Source organism: Lipotes vexillifer, unplaced genomic scaffold (assembly GCF_000442215.2).
Source record: "Lipotes vexillifer unplaced genomic scaffold, Lipotes_vexillifer_v1.1 scaffold816, whole genome shotgun sequence".
Lineage (NCBI taxonomy): Eukaryota > Metazoa > Chordata > Mammalia > Artiodactyla > Lipotidae > Lipotes > Lipotes vexillifer.
Window position 1 is genome coordinate 380 of NW_006775622.1, and position 19,654 is coordinate 20,033.

General features: G+C 33.0%; 1 protein-coding gene across 1 annotated transcript; it reads left to right on the plus strand.

The window, feature by feature from the left end:
- Nucleotides 1–3,937: 3,937 nt before the first annotated feature.
- On the plus strand, nt 3,938–15,472 carry LOC103085113 (cylicin-1-like; the record flags this gene model as incomplete). The annotated part of the gene is given in 9 exon segments (XM_007450044.1): nt 3,938–3,966; nt 6,415–6,458; nt 9,673–9,714; nt 9,717–9,790; nt 13,921–14,120; nt 14,122–14,326; nt 14,329–14,554; nt 14,557–14,931; nt 14,934–15,472. Coding segments are annotated over 9 exon segments (1,734 nt in total), but the record flags the coding sequence as incomplete, so codon positions are not given.
- Between the last annotated feature and the right edge of the window lie 4,182 nt (nt 15,473–19,654).

Here is a 19,654-nt window from a genome sequence, read left to right on the forward strand (position 1 = left end):
TGATGCATAACAACTTTGGGATAATTCATATGACCATATCTATATAGGTCACTTTTTTTGAACTCCTTAGTCTGTTCTGTTGGTTATTTGTTTTCATGTCAATACTACATCATCTTAATTGCTGTCACTTTATAATAAGTATATATATTGATGTTTGGTAATATATATCTTTCACATTTATTGCTTTTCTTTCAAATTGTCTTATATATTCTTGCCTCTTTTATTTCCATATAAAATTTAGAATTATCTAGTCAGTTATCAAAAAAAGTCAAAACAAATTTTACTGGGATTGCATTGAATCAATGTATCAATTTGGTAAGAATTGATACACTAACAATATTGAATCTTCCATACCCTGAACATGGTATATACCTCCATTTACTTATGTTCTCTTTAATTTATCTTAATATTGATTTGTACCCTTAAGTGTAGAGGCATTGCACATATATTTTTAGATTTATATCTAAGTATTTGGTATTTATGTTATATATAAATGTTATTATTACAATGATTTTAATTGTTTTGTTGTATATAAAACTATAATTGATTTTTACATTTAGTCTTCATATCTAGCAATTTAGTTAAATTCTTTTAGTAATTCTAATTGTGTGTCTGTAGATATTATGTATTTTCTATGTAAACATGCTGCCAGTAAATGCTAACTGTTTTCTTTTCTTTTTTTCTATTCTTAGAATTTTTATTTATATTTTTCTTGCCTTATTGCACTAGCTGGGACCCCCAGTAAAATGTTACATTGAAGTTGTAATAACAGATATCCTTTTCTTGTTCCTGAGCTTAAGGGTAATGTTTCTAATGCTTCACCATTGGGTATTAATATTTTTTTCTAGTTTTCTGTACATCTTGTTTATCAGGCTAAGGAAGTTTTCTTCTATTCCTTGTTTGTTAAAAAATTTACCATGAATGTGTTAGATTTTATCTGCATATTGAAATGTTTATATAAATTTCCTTCTTTATTTTAATGTGTTAATATGGTGAATTTCAAATGTTAAACTAACCTGAAATAAATCACATTTGATTGTGATAGAATATCCTTTCTATGTATTTAATTCATTTAACTGTTTAAGGATTCAGGCATCTATTTGGGCATGTTTTATGAGAGATATAGTTCTGTAAATTTTTTTTTTATTAATGATCCCGTCAGATTTTGGTATCAAGGTTATGCTCTTCTCATAGAACAAATTGATAAGTGAGTCCACTTTTCTATTATTTGGAAGAGTTTTTGAATAGCTGTTATTACCTCTTCCTTAGGTGTTTGGGAAAATTAATCAATGAAGACATCCACACCTGGAATTCTCTATGTCAGTACATTTTTAATTATAAAGGCAATGTCTTTAATATACATACAATAATTCATATTTTCCATTACCCCTTATTTCAGATTTCACATGTGTTCTTTCTTAAGGAACTTGTTTATTTTGTCTAAATTTTCAAATATATTGGCATAAAGTTTTTGCTTTCTTTCATTTTTTTCTGTTGGTGTCTTTATTATTTTTTTCCTCTTAAATATAATGGCTTCAGTCTGATGTTTTGTTTCTAGTTTCACGAAATGGATATTTAAGTCATTGATTTTTCAGCCTATCTTCTTTTTTAATATACAAATTTAAAGTTATAAAGATTTAAATAGGTTTTTATATCCCACAGATATTTAACTATTGTATTTTTCTTTATGCTATTCAAAATAATGTTCAAAATATTTTTTAGTTTCCCTTGTTATTCTTTAATCCATATTTTGTATTATTAATTTCCAATTGTTAGGTATTTTTTAGTATATTTTTGTCATTGATTTCTAGATTTATTCAACTGTGGTCAGAAAACATACACCATATGATTTCAGTACTTTGATACTTATTGAGACTTGCTTATTGCCTAGTCTATTGTCACTTTTGTTAACTGTTCCATGTGAACTTGAAAATAATGTATGTTGTGCAGTTGTTTGCTGTAATGTCTTTTTACTATGTCAAGTTGTATTAATTATATTATTCAACTTTTCTATCTCTACTGATATATTTTTGTCTTCTTGGTCTATTAGTTATTAAAATGAGCATGCCAAAGTCTCCAACTATAATTGTCAGTTTGCACATTATGACATTTACTTTTAAAATTTTGGCTTTATATTTTTTAAAACTATGTCAGTGGGTACATACAAATCTTGAATTACTACATCTTTCTATTGGATTTAGCTTTTTATCATTATAAAATGTCTCCATTTATTTTTATTTATCTTAAAGTTAACTTTGACATTAGTTTAGCTCCATGAGCTTTTTTTAAAACATTTTTATTGGAGTATAATTGCTTTACAATGGTGTGTTAGTTTCTGCTTTGTAACAAAAAGAATCAGTTATACATATACATATATCCTCATATCTCTTCCCTCTTGTGTCTCCCTCCCTCCCACCCTCCGTATCTCACCCTTCTAGCTGGTCACAAAGCACTGAGCTGATCTCCCTGTGCCAAGTGACTGCTTCCCACTAGCTACCTATTTTACATTTGGAGATTATTATCTATTGGTGTGCACTGTGTATCCCTTTGCCGTAAAAACAATAAAATAAAATAACCATTATGTGTACTTATATTCTTGGTGTATCTCTTATAATCCCCTGTGACATTTTCATGTTTTAAGTGGTGCACTTAGTCCATATAGTTTTCTTAACATGAGAACAATCCTCTTACCAATTATTTATGTGTAAAACACTGTATTGTTAACTATAGGCACAATGTTATAAAGAATATTTCCATAGCTTATTAATCTTACTCCATTTGCTTTTAATGTAGTTACTTTATGTTTGGATTTAAATATAATATTTATTTTTTTTGTTTATTATTTGTCCCATATTTTTTGTCCTTTATTTCTCCTTTATTGCTTTCCTTTATGTTAATAAAACATTTACATTTCCTTCTCTATTATTTTATGCAAGTGCCTTACATTATTCTTTTGTGGTTAGCTTAAAAATGAAAGCATAATCCTTTGATTTATTGGTATTTACCACAAATTAGTATTTTTACCATTCCCCAGAAAATTCAAGCTTCTTTTTTTCTTTTTTAACATCTTTTTTGGGAGTATAACTGCTTTAAAGAGTGTGTTAGTTTCTGCTTTATGACAAAGTGAATCCGTTATACATATGTTCCCATATCTCTTCCCTCTTCATCTCCCCTCATCCCACCCTCCCTACCCCACCCTTCTAGGTGGTCACAACCCCTGTGCTATGTGGCTGCTTCCCACTAGCTATCTATTGTACATTTGGTAGTGTATATATGTCCATGCCAATCTCTCACTTTGTCACAGCTTACCCTTACCCCTCCTCATATCCTCAAGTCCATTCTGTAGTAGGTCTGTGTCTTTATTCCCTTCTTACCCTTAGGTTCTTCATGACCATTTTTTTTCTTAGATTCCACATATATATGTTAGCATATGGTATTTGTTTTTCTCTTTCTGACTGACTTTATTCTGTAGGACAAACTCTACGTCCATCCACCTCACTACAAATAACTCAATTTCGTTTCCTTTAACAGCTGAGTAATATTCTATTTCACCTGTATGCAGAAAATTATAAGACACTGATGAAAGAAATTAAAGATGATACAAATAGATGGAGAGATATACCATGTTCTTGGATTGGAAGAATCAACATTGTGAAAATGACTGTACTATCCAAAGCAATCTACAGATTCAATGCAATGCCTATCAAACTACCACTGGCATTTTTCACAGAACTAGAACAAAAATTTCACAATTTGTATGGAAACACAAGAGACCCCGAATAACCAGAGCAATCTTGAGAACGAAAAGCAGAGTTGGAGGAATCAGGCTCCCTGACATCACACTATACTACAAAGCTACAGTATTCAAGACAGTATGGTACTGGCACTAAAACAGCAATGTACAACAATGGAACAAGATAGAAAGTTCACGGATAAACCCATACACATATGGTCATCTTACCTTTGATAAAGGAGGCAAGAATATACAGTGGAAAAGACAGCCTCTTCAATAAGTGGTGCTGGGAAAACTGGACAAGTACATGTAAAAGTATGAGATTAGAACACTCCCTAACACCATACACAAAAATAAGCTCAAAATGGATTAAAGACCTAAATGTAAGGCCAGACACTATCAAACTCTTAGAGGAAATCACAGGCAGAACATTCTATGACATAAATCACAGCAAGATCCTTTTTGACCCACCTCCTAGAGAAATAGAAATAAAAACAAAATAAACAAACAGGACCTAATGAAACTTAAAAACTTTTGCACAGAAAAGGAAACCATAAACAAGACCAAAAGGCAACCCTCAGAATGGGAGAAAACATTTGCAAATGAAGCAACTGACAAAGGATTAATCTCCATAATTTACAAGCAGCTCATGCAGCTCAATAACAAAAAAACCAAACAACCCAATCCAAAAATGGGCAGAAGACCTAAATAGACATTTCTCCAAAGAAGATATACAGATTGCCAACAAACACATGAAAGAATGCTCCACATCATTAATCATTAGAGAAATGCAAATCAAAGCTACAATGAAATTTCATCTCACACCAGTCAGAATGGCCATCATCAAAAAATCTAGAAACAATAAATGCTGGAGAGGGTGTGGAGAAAAGGAACACTTTTGCACTGCTGGTCGGAATGTAAATTGATACAGCCACTATGGAGAACAATATGGAGGTTCCTTAAAATACTACAAATAGAACTATCATACAACCCAGCAATCCCACTACTGGGCATATACCCTGAGAAAACCGTAATTCAAAAAGAGTCATGTACCAAAATGTTCATTGCAGCTCTATTTCCATTAGCCAGAAGAGGGAAGCAACCTAAATGTTTATCATTAGTTGAATGGGTAAAGAAGTTATGTTCATTTTTGAAGAATAATTTTGCTGTGTTAAGAATCCTAAATTTGCAGGGTTTTTTTTTTTCCTTTTAGAATTTTAAATATACCCTTCCTTTCTCTTCTGGCTTCTATTACTAATTTTTCCCTTTATGTCAAGATATAGATTTGGATCACCTATGTACCAAAGGGATATACACATGATCATTTATAGCACTAAAAATTATGTTTTGAAATGAATAAAACTTTTCAGAGGTTTAACTATATTTGAATTTCCAATAATTTGAGACTAAGCCCACATCTATATAAGGTAGGCATGTTAGCAGAATTTTCCCATTTCTCACTGTTCCTTGATTGCCCTTTCTAGTGTTTTCCAAAGTGAGGTGCATGTGCAGGACAATCCACTGGATTGTAGGGGCAGGATGTGAGAATTTTAATTTATATATTTTATTTCATATCAATTTTTCTATCTTAATGTATAATTTATAAGGTATATTATTACAGTAGAATATGAATTATACACACATCACAATTATTGAGTTGTGCTCAAAAGAAAATTTGAAAAAAAATATTTTAGACTGTAGGAAATAAGTCAAAATCAATGCAGGTGCAAAGTATTTTTCCCAGAATGTGAAAGCAGTGATCCAGCCAGCATGTCAGTCTTCCAAAATGTTAAATTTCCAAACTCCCAGGCCATATAATCTTCTAGCTACTCTATAGAATGAATATGGCTTCAACACAGACTAATAGACAGTTGATCTATATTTTGGAAAAGCAAAACCACAAGCTGTGACTATTTCAGAAATCTATGAAGTTTCCTTTTTCAAGACAATTCAAAGCAGTGATTCTTAACTTCAACTGAGTTTACAAATAACTTGGAGAGTTTTTAAATACAGGCTTGATAAAGCCACACCCAGATATTCTGCTTCATGGGTCCAGGAGCAGTTCTCAGACATGTTTACATTTTTAAAATGTCCAAGTTAATTATCATGTTTACCTCTAGTTGAGAACCACTGGACTAGATATTTTTATTACCCAGTGTCTCCAAAATCTTTCTAAGTAAGTCAGTAGTTATTTAATGATGAATATAGACCAGGCTTTGCACTGGTACCAAAGTTGTACTTAGGAAATGAAAATAAATTTGACTCAAATATAAATATATTTGATCATTTTGACCTATTTTTGTTTGTTTTTACAAACTTGATGGCTTAGGTCAGTCAAAAAATCATGGTCTAAAGTATTTGTGTATATAAGTACAATCTCAGAATTAACAGTGGTCACAATTTACTGTTCCTCTTAATTAATAAGGAAGTAATATTTAAAAATAAATAAAATATTTTTTATAAAACATAAAAAATTTAAAAATAGCCCATAAAAATTAAACAATAAAAATAAAAATAAATTATACCATGTGTATCCTCGATGGGCAGTACAATTATTACCAGAATAAGTGAGTACTTTCCAAGATTTCTCAAAGCATTACTATTAAAGGCATCTTAGTAATAATAGTCATTATTATTATTAGCCATAATACAAATTCAATTAAACATTTTCTTTTTTTTAACAGACGAGAAGTAAACATCAGAACATATGATAATTCCTTACCAAGTAAGGATTTAGTCTTTGGAGCTCAATATTATTTAGATTATATTTGAAAATAATTTTAGGTAAAATGACTAGTCTGTTCCATTTAATGTGATAAAGCTTAAATGCCCTGAATTTTTGCTAAAGTTTAAGAGAATCATGTATATTGGTGTGTGTGTGTTTAAAGTATTTCTGGCCTTAATGTGGGTTTCTACTAGCTATTTTAAAAGGAAATATTTAGTTCTTCCTCATTATAAAAATCAAACTTATTTGCAAAAGTTTTCTTGCTTTTAAAATACACAATTACAAAACTCAAAGTAGAGAAGGAAAATATAGTCAGAAAGATGAAAGTGGATATTCCACATGTTGAAAAGCTACAACTATAGAAGAGTTCTCCTTAATATATTGAGCTGAAATCCACTTGCACTGCTACAACTTTTATCCATTGGTCTAGTTATTCCCTCATGAAACATATAGGTGAAGTCTCTAACATTGTAATTAAAAGCATGTATTCTGGAGCCAAACTATCTGTGTTTGAATCTTAACTCTTCTACTTACTTTATGATTTTCGGGCAAGTAATTTAACTTCTCTCAGTGCTCTATTTTTCTACATCTGTAAAATGGAGGCAATTATAAATTATATTACCTAATTCAAAGGGTTGTGATGATTAATAAGTTGATATATGTAAAGTGCTTAAAACATAGTCCAGCATATAGTAAACATTGTATAAGTGTTAGCAGTTGCAGCTATCCTATTATTACTACAGCTACCATTCTTGTATATACCAGCTCTTTAAATGTTTGAGTATAATGATCACATCTCTCATTAACCTCTTCACCTCCAGGAGAAGTATCTGAATTATCTCAATACCTCTTCTTTTGATAGCTCCCAAATAGTTTGATCCTCCTAATCACTCTATTCTGGGTGCCCTCAAATGTGTACATGCCCTTTCTGAGGATAATTGCTTTAAAATGGTGTGTTTGTTTCTGCTTTATAACAAGGTGAATCAGTTATACATATACATATATCCCCATACTTCTTCCCTCTTGTGTCTCCCTACTGCCCACCCTCCCTATCCAACCCTTATGGCTGGTCACAAAGCACCGAGCTGATCTCCCAGTGCTATGCAAGTGCTTCCCACTAGTTATCAATTTTATATTTGGTAGTGTATATATGTCCATATATACACTACCACTCTCTCACTTTGTCCCAGCTTACTCTTCCCCCTCCCCATGTCCTCAAGTCAATTCTCTAATAGGTCTGCATCTTTATTCCCCTCTTGCCCCTAGGTTCTTCATGACCTTTTTTTTTCTTAGATTACATATATATGTGTTAGCATACGGTATTTGCTTTTCTCTTTCTGACTTACTTTACTCTGTATGACAGACTCTAGGTCCATCCACCTCACTACAAATAGCTCTATTTCATTTCTGCTTATGGCTGAGTAATATTCCATTGTATATATTTGCCACATCTTCTTTATCCATTCATCTGTTGATGGAAACTTAGGTTGTTTCCATGCCCTGGTTACTGTAAATAGAGCTGCAAAGAACATTGTGGTACATGTCTCTTTTGGAATTATGCTTTTCTCAGGGTATATGCCCAGTAGTGGGATTGCTGGGTCATATGGTAGTTCTATTTTTAGTTTTATAAGGAAACTCCATATTGTTCTCCATAGTGGCTGTATCAATTTACATTCCCACTAACAAAGGATTCCCTTTTCTCCACACCTTCTCCAGCATTTATTGTTTCTAGATTTTTTGATGGCCATTCTGACCAGTGTGAGATGCTATCTCATTGTAGTTTTGATTTACATTTCTCTAATGATTAACGATGTTGAGCATTCTTTCATGTGTTTGTTGGCAATCTGTATATCTTCCTTGGAGAAACGTCTATTTAGGTGTTCTGCCCATTTTTGGATTGGGTTCTTTGTTTCTTGGTTATTGAGCTGAAAGAGCTGTTTGTAAATATTGGATATTAATACTTGGTCAGTTGCTTCATTTGTAAATATTTTCTCCAAATCAATCTACAGATTCAATGCAATCCCTATCAAAGTACCACTGGCTTTTTTCACAGAACTAGAACAAAAATTTCACAATTTGTATGGAAACACAAAGGACCCTGAATAGCCAAAACAATCTTGAGAAAGAAAATTGGAGCTGGAGGAATCAGGCTCCCTGACTTCAGATTATAGTACAAAGCTACAGTAATCAAGACAGCATGGTACTGGCACAAAAGCAGAAATATAGATCAATGGAACAGGATAGAAAGCCCAGAGATAAACCCACACACATATGGTCACCTTATCTTTGATAAAGGAGGCAAGAATATACAGTGTAGAAAAGACAGCCTCTTCAATAAGTGGTGCTGGGAAAACTGGACAGCTACATGTAAAAGAATGAAATTCAAACGTTCCCTAACATCATACACAAAAATAAACTCAAAATGGATTAAAGACCTCAATATAAGGCCGGACACTCTCAAACTCTTAGAGGAAAACATAGGCAGAACACTGTGTAACATAAATCACAGCAAGATCCTTTTTGACCCACCTTCTAAAGAAATGGAAATAAAAATAAACAAATGGGACCTAATGAAATGTAAAAGCTTTTGCACAGTAAAGGAAACCATAAACAGGGCAAAAAGACAAGTTTCATGCCCTTTCTTTAAATAAGGGTTTCAGAACTTCATGTAGCATTAGGGTCTATGGCCGTAATTTCTGCGGCTTGGGAGGTCATTGAGGTCAGAGGAGAACTAAAATATGCACTTAGGTTTAAGGAATTGAGAGTTTTACTGACTATTCTCAGGATTGTGCTAGCTGTTATTGGGATTATTAAAAAAGACTTTATATTTGCTGCAATCTAACCAAAATTACATAAAGAAAAACAACAACAGAGTTGAGATGATGGAGATGTTTTGATGGAAACAGTGAATTTTTCTCTATTTTCCATTCTTACAGTTTGACTGTATTGTTGTAATTATTATGATTTAATTAACTGTGAAAATTGGTTTCATCTAGAAAATAAAATTACAAATGTCATTTTAAAGTTACTTTGGTGCTAAATGGATAAATCAGTTTTTATCTTTCCTAACTAATATGCAAATAAACTACAAACTCCAGGGGAGAAAGCTATATTTTGAGTAACAACTTAATATATTTCTTGTTCAAGAATAGTTCAGGACTGATGAAAGTCTGGCTATTAACTTCAAATTGTTTATTATTCTCTCTCATTTCAGTCAGGGAATCAAGCAGAAAATTATGGAATCAACAATACTTCACTTCACATTTCCAAAACCACCACAGCCAGGTAGTAAAAATAGATTAAGACCTTCAGAAACACAAACTGAAGTTCTTGTAAATATTAAGGTCATTTTTTACTAAATTTAAGATGAGACAATATATAAATATAAATTATATATATATATAATTTGAATTTTACTACCTATTGGAAGCAGGTATTTCTAAATTTATAACTCCCTGTATAGTAGATTGCCTCCAACTACTTCAGATTAAACTTTATATATACATGGTTCTCAATTTCAAAGGCATTATAAAGCTCATAGGCTAGGTAAGCTGGAGAATCTAATGTTGCAACTGGAGGGATCTATCAGGAAATTTTTCCTGGCCACAAAACAACATATAAAATTTGAGTCTTAGATGAGGAGACAATTTTTTCTAAACATCTTTATTGGAGCATAATTGTTTTACAATGGTGTGTTAGTTTCTGCTTTCTAACAAAGTGAATCAGCTATACATATACATATATCCTCATACTTCCTCCCTCTTGCATCTCCCTCCCTCCCTCCATAACCCACCCCTCTAGGTGGTCACAAAGCACCGACCTGATCTCCCTGTGATATGCAGCTGCTTCCACTAGCTATCTATTTTACAATTGGTAGTGTATATATGTCAATGTCACTCTCTCACTTTACCCCAGCTTACTCTTCCCCCTCCATGTATCCTCAAGTCCATTATCCAGGTCTGTGTTTTTATTCCTGTCCTGCACCTAGGTTTTGCAGAGCCATTTTTCTTTTTTTTTATATTCCATGTATATATGTTAGCATATGGTATTTGTTTTTCTCTTTCTAGCTTACTTCACTCTGTATGACAGACTCTAGGTGCATCCACATCACTACAAATAACTCAATTTCGTTTCTTTTTGTGTCTGAGTAATATACCATTATATATATGTTCCACATATTATTTATTGATTCATCTGTCAATGGACATGTAGGTTGCTCCATGTCCTGACTATTGTAAATAGTGCTGCAATGAACATTGTGGTACATGATTCTTCTTGAATTATGTTTTTTTTCAGGGTATATGTCCAGTAGTGGGATTGCTGGGTTATATGATAGTTCTATTTTTACTTTTTTAAGGAACTTTCATACTGTTCTACATAGTGGCTGTATCAATTTTCATTCCCAACAACACTACAAGAGGGTTCCCTTTTCTCCACAACCTCAGCAGCATTTATTGTTTGTAGATTTTTTGATGATGGCCATTCTGAACACTGTGAGGTGATATCTCATTGTAGTGTTGATTTGCATTTGTCTAATGATTATGATGTTGAGCATACTTTCATGTGTTTGTTGGCAATATGTATATCTTCTTTGGAGAAATGTCTACTTAGGTCTTCTGCCCATTTTGCATTGGGTTGTTTGTTTATTTTATATTCCACTGCATGAGCTGCTTGTAAATTTTGGAGATTAATCCTTTCTCACTTGCTTCCTTGCAAATATTTTCTCCCATTCTGAGGGTTGTCTTTCTGTCTTGTTTATGTTTTCCTTTGATATTCAAAATCTTTTAAGTTTCATTAGGTCCCAATTGTTAATTTTTATTTTTATTTCCACTTTTCTAGGATGTGGGTCAAAAAGGATCTTGCTGTGATTTATGCCATAGAGTGTTCTGCCTATGTTTTTGTCTAAGAGTTTGATAGTGTCTGGCCTTACGTTTAGGTCTTTAATCCATTTTGAGTTTATTTTTGTGTATGATGTTAGGGAGTATTTGAATTTCATTCTTTTAAATGTAGCTGTCCAGTTTTCCCAGCACCACTTATTGAAGAGGCTGTCTTTTCTACACTGTATATTCTTGCCTCCTTTATCAAAGATAAGGTGACCATATGTGTGTGGGTTTATCTCTGGGCTTCCTATTCTGTTCCATTGATTTATATTTCTGTTTCAGTGCCAGTAGCATACTGTGTTGATTATTGTAGCTTCACAGTATAATCTGAAGTCAGGGAGCCTGATTCCTCCAGCTCCGTTTTTCTTTCTCAAGATTGCTTTGGCTATTCAGGGTCTTTTGTGTTTCCATAAAATTGTGAAATTTTTTGTTTTGGTTCTGTGAAAACTGCCATTGGTACTTTGATAAGGGTTGCATTGAATCTGTAGATTGCTTTGGATAGTATAGTCACTTTCACATGTTAATACTTCCAATCCAAGATCATGGTGTATCTCTCCATCTGTTTGTATTATCTTTAATTTCTTTCATTAGTGTCTTATAGTTTTATGCATACAGGTCTTTTTTCTCCCTAGGTAGGTTTATTCCTAGGTTTTTTCTTCTTTTTGTTACAATGATAAATATGAGTGTTTCCTTAATTTCTCTTTCAGATTTTTCAATATTAGTGTATAAGAATGCAAGAGAGTTCTGTGCATAATTTTATATCCTGCTGTTTTACCAAATTCATTGATTAGCTCTAGTAGTTTCCTAGTAGATCTATAGGATTCTCTATGTATAGCATCATGTCATCTGCAAACAGTGACAGCTTTACTTCTTTTCCAGTTTGGATTCCTTTTTTTTCTTTTTCTTCTTTGATTGCTGTGGCTAAACCTTCCAAAACTATGTTGAATAATAGTGTTGAGAGTGTACAACCTTGCCTTGTTCCAGATCTTAGTGAAAATGTTTTCAGTTTTTCACCATTGAGATTGATGTTGGCTGTAGGTTTTTCATATGTGGCCTTTATTATGTTGAGGTAAGTTCCTCTTATGCCTACTCTCTGGAAGTTTTTTATCATAAATGTTTTTTTTTTTTTTGAATTTTGTCAAATGCTTTTTTTGCATCTATTGAGATGATCATAAGGTTTTTCTCTTTCAATTTGTTAATATGGTGCATTACATTGATTGATTTGCGTATGTTGAAAAATCCTTGCATCCCTGGAATAAACCTCACTTGATCATGGTGTATGATCCTTTTAATGTGTTGTTGGATTCTGTTTGCTAGTATTTTGTCGAGCATTTTTCCATCAATGTTCATCAGTGATATTGGCCTGTAGTTTTCTTTCTTTGTGACATCTTTGTCTGGTTTTCATATCAGGCTTATTGTGGCCTCGTAGAATGAGTTTGGGAGTGGTCCTCCCTCTGTTTTATTATGGAAGATTTTGAGAAGGATAGGTGTTTGCTCTTCTCTAAATGTTTGATAGAATTCGCCTGTGAAGCCATCTGTTCCTGGGCTTTTGTTTGTTGGAAGATTCTTAATCACAGTCTCAATTTCACTACTTGAGGATCCCATCTTGATGAGGTTTCAGGGCCTTTCCATTTTCTTTAATCTGGCATTCAAATACTAGATACTTGGATATTCACGTTTTCTACTGCTTTTATAAAGTGAAGTTATTCTATCAACTAACAAAAAGAAAAGCTAGCCTACAGAGGTCACCCAGATATCAAAATATATTTTAAAAGTATCTCCCAAAACAGGGTCACAGTCAATGCGTTTATTCAATGGTCATTTTTACATCTGTAGAGATCAAAGTTTCATGCTTCTCTTCATTGTCCTCCTTTAATTCAATATAACAATTTCACTGACTTGTGATATCCCTAATGGATAGCTGAAGGAATATAAGAAGTAAATGTAAATTAGTCTATGTGGTCACTATGACAACCAGATTTGAGAAATGTTTGGGTTGGAGTAAAAAATATACACTATTGCTACACTAAGAAATGTGTATAAAATATTTGTTTTATTTTATATCTTTGTTTTTGGCAGTATTTCACATCAGGGATCTTAGGCTTTCAATCTGTTCAAGACCTTGAAAGTAGGTGTAGAAATCAAGCTAGGCCTGAAGCCTCTAAAATTGTAGCCTAAGAATTATCATGACATCCTTCAAGGGCATCAGCTTATTTCTGATCTGACTTGGAGCTGAGGGGTACATTAAATATTCCAAAAGATCTCTCTCCTGTAGGAGTCCAAATGGAACATATTATCAATTATGAGGACATGACCTGAAATGTCATGGATCATGTGGGTCTGCTCTGATCCTAATATTAATCACTGAGGAAATTCTAAGGTTCCTCCTAAATTTATTTTATTTCCAAAGTGGAGTTATCTCACATACACACACAAACACACATAGAATGTTGAAAAGGAAAAAAAAAAACAATTTAAATAGATGGTTATTTAAAAGCTAGACTATTTTTATGTTTCAATATAACAAGATATAACTAATTCAAAAAACACTTATCATTATTCTAACCAAATTTTTTTCATAGACACGACAAAAAAATTTAGATGAAGCTCAGAAGCCAGCTCATCTATGGATAATACATTCGTTAAGAAATACATTTCAAAGGTCATCTATTAATTTAACTATCAGGAGACAGGCTTCATTCAGACATTCTTATACTCTTATCACCCATTCTAAAAAGGCAGAATCTAAAAAGTCCAAAGGTGACAAAAAAGGAACAACTTTGGAGAGTTTCCAAGAAAGCTATAGGCCCACACAAAACAACTTTAGAATCCCAGAAAACAGTAACTAATGAGAAACCTAAAAGAGGAAATAAAGCAGATAAAACTCCATCAAAATCATCACATGAAAGTCAACTATATAAGAAGTCAAAGTCCAATTCAGAAACAAACCCAGAATCCAAAGTTTCTAAGTCAGTCTCAATAAAGGATAAAAAAAAAAAGATAAGAGATATTCAAAGGATTCCAGGGAGATGGATTTTGAATCCATATGTACAAAAATGTATTATAGGAGCTCAAAGAACAATCGTGATGCCAAATCAGAGATTTGCTCAAAAAATAGTTCAAATATGGATTTAATGATGTATTTAGATGAGTCTGGTGCTGAACCCATGGAATTTGATATGTGGTTAAATAACTACTCACAGAATAATTCAAAAACCTTCCAAAGAAGGATGTAAAAAAAGATACAAAGGGGAAGCGCTCTGATGCTGAGTCTGAAGATTCAAAAGATGCAAAGAAAGATGAGAAGAAAGATAAGAAAAGTGCAATGAAAGACAGCAAGAAGGGTGCAAAGAAGGATGCAGAGTCTACTGATGCAGAATCTGGAAACTCAAAGGATGCAAAGAAAGATTCAAAGAAAGGTAAGAATGATTCAAAGAAAGATGACAAAAAAGATGGCCAGAAGGATGCAGAAGAATCTGTAGATTCAAAAGATGCAAAGAAACATTCAAAGAAAGATGACAAGGAAAAGGATGCCAAGAAGGATGTCATGTCTACTGATGCTGATTCTGAATCTGAAGGGGATACAAAAATGGGTAAAAAGATTCAAAGAAAGATGACAAAAGGAAGTCTGCAATGAAGTCTGAAGAGTCTACTGAAACCAAGTCTGATGGGGGATCAAAGAAGGACAAGAGGATTAAAACAAGGTTAAGAAAGATTCAAAAAAGATGCAAACAAGAAGGATGCAAAGAAGACCTAGAGTCTAGTGATGTTGAATCTGATGTGTCTTCCAAGAAAAACCTAAAGAAGCCTGAAACATTGAAAAGTTCAGATGCTGAATCTGAAGAGTCACTATATAAACTTAGGCCTAAAAGGATATTTGATGAATCAGATGCCACATCTACAGATTCAAAGAAGGAAGCACTGGAACCAAAGAGAAATGTCAAAATGCCATCCAAAAGGACTACATTCAAAGAAAAAGGGAAAAAAATAGGTACAGGTAGAGTTCCTCCATCAAGAGAAAGACCACCACTACTTCCTTGTGAGACTTTACTGCCATCACCTAGGGCCAAACGTCTCTGTGGGTGCCAGAATCCTCCTCCACCTCCAAAGCTAAGATATGCTCCTTTGGTATGATTACTCCTGTTTTATTTTTAGAGAAAATTGGATTAAAAATGAAAGATAGTTTTAAATTTTGAATTTATATGTTCTCTGAAGAATAGTTCCATTTTCCTGGAATACTGACAAGTTTGGGGCTCACAGATGAGAAAGATGAAGAGTACTTCAAAGGACTCAAAAGATTTGCAAAACAAATGTCAAAAAGTTAAAAATAATATTTAGACTGGAGCAGACAGAACTGACTTGTGATTTAAGAAAATATTTATAATTATTTGTAAAAAGAGTCATATTACAAAAGTGGTTAACTGTTCTATATTTATGAAAGAACCAAAAGGAAAATGACTAAAAATTCTAAAGGACAGATTTTAGTGAGAAATAAAGACATTTCCTAGGCAGTTGCTGCATATAGTAAAAACTCAACCAAATTCAGACACAGCAAGATAGAAACATAGTATACTAGGATTCAGATATGCAAAAAACATATTTAATTATTTAATCCATATCTTTATGAGTGGTCTTTCTTACTGATAATTAGGGAGAAAAAGTTAACTTGCTGGAAGTAACTAGATTTTCTCTGGTTTATAGCAGTCTCTTCAAGGTTAATCCAATCTCTTTGGAGGTAAATACTCTGTAAATTTAAAGTTTCTATTTCTCTCCTTCAGAAGATCTCACTTTCAACCCCCCTTCCTTCAAAACCTGGCTGTAAGGGGAAGCTTAGTTAGGCATCTCATTTTGGATGGAAGGGCTGCTCTTCCCATTGTTGTCCTCCCTTTTTGGCTCTCTGATCTTTGGTTAAAGTGTAATTCATTTGCATGATTTCTGGGAATAAGTCTGTGTTTCCTCTACTTTTGCACAGTGTTAATTGTCTATTCTCAGCACGGTAGGTCTGATGCTCTCTGTGCTGCTAAATTCAGAACATCTGTAGATATGGCTGGGTCTCGACCTTGAGCTTTATATTTAATTAATTTTTCCCCACCCTTTCTCCTCTTCCTCCCTGTCCCCCTATTTTTGTTTTTCCCTCTCAGAGAGCTTCTATTTCCTCTTCTGGATTGGTGGGAATCTCCCTTTACCATGTATTCCAAGTATTTTCTATCCTTCATTTATAATAAAACCTTATATATTGACCTCCATTTGCTCTTCATAAATTTTCCATTTGTGGGAGGGATTTATAAATTCCTTTTATCTCTCTCAGAAAGCCTGACTTTTAAGTCCATTTTTCTCCTGGTGGACTCAAAATGTCAGCTTTGACACTCAAAGCTGAGTAATGACTCCATTATTTAAGGTTCAGTCTTAGAGGTTAAGTCAATGGGTAGATAGTCACAACAGCAAGATTTATAAGGAATGAAAATATGTTGGTGGATAATTTTTAAGATAAATGAGAAAAAGTGACACTCAAAAAGCTGAATTCTTTTCCAAAAGCATGTTTTATGAAAAATAAGTAAAATAATAAGTAAAAAATAAGTAAAATACAAGAAAACAATACAACAAAATTCTTTGTACCGATGATTAATTTTAACTGTAAAAAAGAACTTTCAGGGTATGTTCCGGCCTCGTATATATTCACACCAAGTCTCTTTAATAAACTTCCATGTGCATAGCTACCATCTATTTATGCTCTTCCATCCCTACCATTTCACTAAAACTGCTCTTTTCAGAATTACCGAATACCTTCTTGTATTCACATATACTGGTCTCTCTTCTCTCCTCATGTTATTCTATAGTCCAGCAGCATTTAAACCCACCACTTCTTCTTTCTAAAAACACTTTACTTGACTCTATGCTCTCCTGTTCTTCCTTCTACTTACTGGTAGCTTTTTGCCACATTTATTGTATCCTACTCTCCCTCACCTTTAATGTCGGAATGATCTAAGACTTGGTCCTGGAACTTCTCTATCTAAAATTCTCCTTTCATGAGTTCATCTAATTCAATAGTTTTAAATATCATCTATGTATTGAAAACTCCAAAATTAATATATCCCACTTTGGTCTTTCCAAACAGTTCCAAATTCTTATATCTAATTGCCTACTTGAAAATTTCAGTGTAGAGCCTACTAGACATCTTAAACTTAATATATCACAATAGTACTCTTAACCCATCCCAAAACCTATTCCTCCCCAGTATTCTCCATCTTAATAAATGGCACTGTTATCCACCCATTTAATCTTTTAAAATCTGTATATCATATATGATTATGCTCTTTTCCTCATACCCCACATGTAATCAATCAGTAAGACTTGTCTACCTTATCTCCAAAATATATCCTGAATCAGTCCACTCCTACCTTCTCAATCACTACCACCTAAATTGTCCCAATCATCATAATCTTTGCTGGAATACTGCAAGAGTTCCTAGCTAGCCTTGCTACTTCTACTCTCCACTGCTTAAAACACTCTAGTTGTTTCCCATTATACTCAGAATAAACTAAGGCTGCTTACCCTGCCTTTCACTGCGTATATTATCCAGCTCCTGCCTATTTTCCACCTTCATCTTGAACCAATTTTCCATTTTATTTTATGATCTAGCCAAACCACATTCTTTTTGTTTCTCATACACACCAAGACTGTTTTCTTGCCAAGATTTTGCATATGCTGTTCCCTCTGCTTGGAATGCTTCTCCCCAGATCTTTGTATAACTACTCCTTCTCATCATTTATTTTTTCAGCATAAATATTATCTCTTTAGAGAAGGCTTTCCTGATTACTATATCCTATGTTATCCCCTCCCACAACAACTGTCTAGTCACTCTTCTAACCTGAATCCTACCTTATATTTCTTCATAGAATGTATCTTTATATAAAATTCTATATTTATTTATGTGTTTATTAGTTATATTCACCATTAGAATTCAGGCTCCATGCAACAGTGAGACTGATATGTATTTTCATTTCTGTATCCACAGTTCAAAAGCAGCACCTGGACTGCATTCGATTGGTTAAGAATTTGATCTCTCTAAAAGAGCTGCAGATCCTATCACACTAGTGGGCTTTCTGACATCCATTTTTCCAGGCATTCCTACTCTAGCAATATTAGACTAAAATGAATAAACAACAAGGCATTTTGGAAGGGGAGAAATCACAATAGTGCAAGTTACATTCTAATTGATGTCTGAAAAGAAAATATATGTATCCTTCTCACTTGTGAGTGAGATATTTATGACCATACTTTGTTAATGCATCTTAGGTCTTTTTTAGTATAAGTTTGAAAAACCATGCCCTTATTCCTCTGACTGGAGTCCTACTGATTTTCACAGCAACACAAAAGTAAGGCTAGTGCTTTGTTTCAGGGCCAGCTCTGTTATATTTCTGGATTAAAATAATTCATATTTGAATTATGTTTATAAAGCTTGACATGCTCCTCAACTATGAATGAAGAATTCTTTATATTACATTTACTGGAGTAGAAAACTAGTGTTAATTTAGAGTGTTTTGTTTTCCATTCTAATTTTTTTCTTCCTAATTTTATTTAGATATAATTGACATACACCACTATATTAGTTTCAGATATACAACATAATGATTCGATATTTGTATAGTTGTAGAAATTATTACCGCAACAAGTCTATTTAACCTACATCACCATGAATAGTTACAAAATATTTTTTGTGTGATGAAAACTTTTAAAATGTACTCTCTTAGCATTGTCAAATATACATACAGTATTATTGACTACAGTGACCCTGCTGTACATTGTATCTCCATGACTTATTCATTTCATAACTGGAAGTTTGTACTTTTTAACCATTTTGACCCATTTTGTCCACTCCCTAGCCTCTCCACATCTGATAAAAACCAATCCATTTTCTGTAATTCAGTTTTCTGTTTTCATTTAAAAAAAAATCCCTGCATATAACTGAGATTATACAGTATTTGCGTTTTCCTTCTTTAATAATTTTTCTTAGAGTATAGTTTATTTACAATGTTGTGTAAGTTTCAGGTGTACAGCAAAGTGAATCAGTTATACATATACAAATATCCACTCTTTTAGATTCTTTTCCCATATAGGTCATTACAGAGTATTGAGTAGAGTCCCCTGTGCTATACAGTAGGTCCTTATTAGCTATCTATTTTATATATAGTAGTGTGTATATGTCAAACGCAATTTCCCAATTTATCCCTCTCCTCACTTTCCCCCTTGGTAACCAAAAGTTTCTTTTTTACATCTGTAACTCTATTTCTGTTTGGTAAATGAGTTAATTTGTAC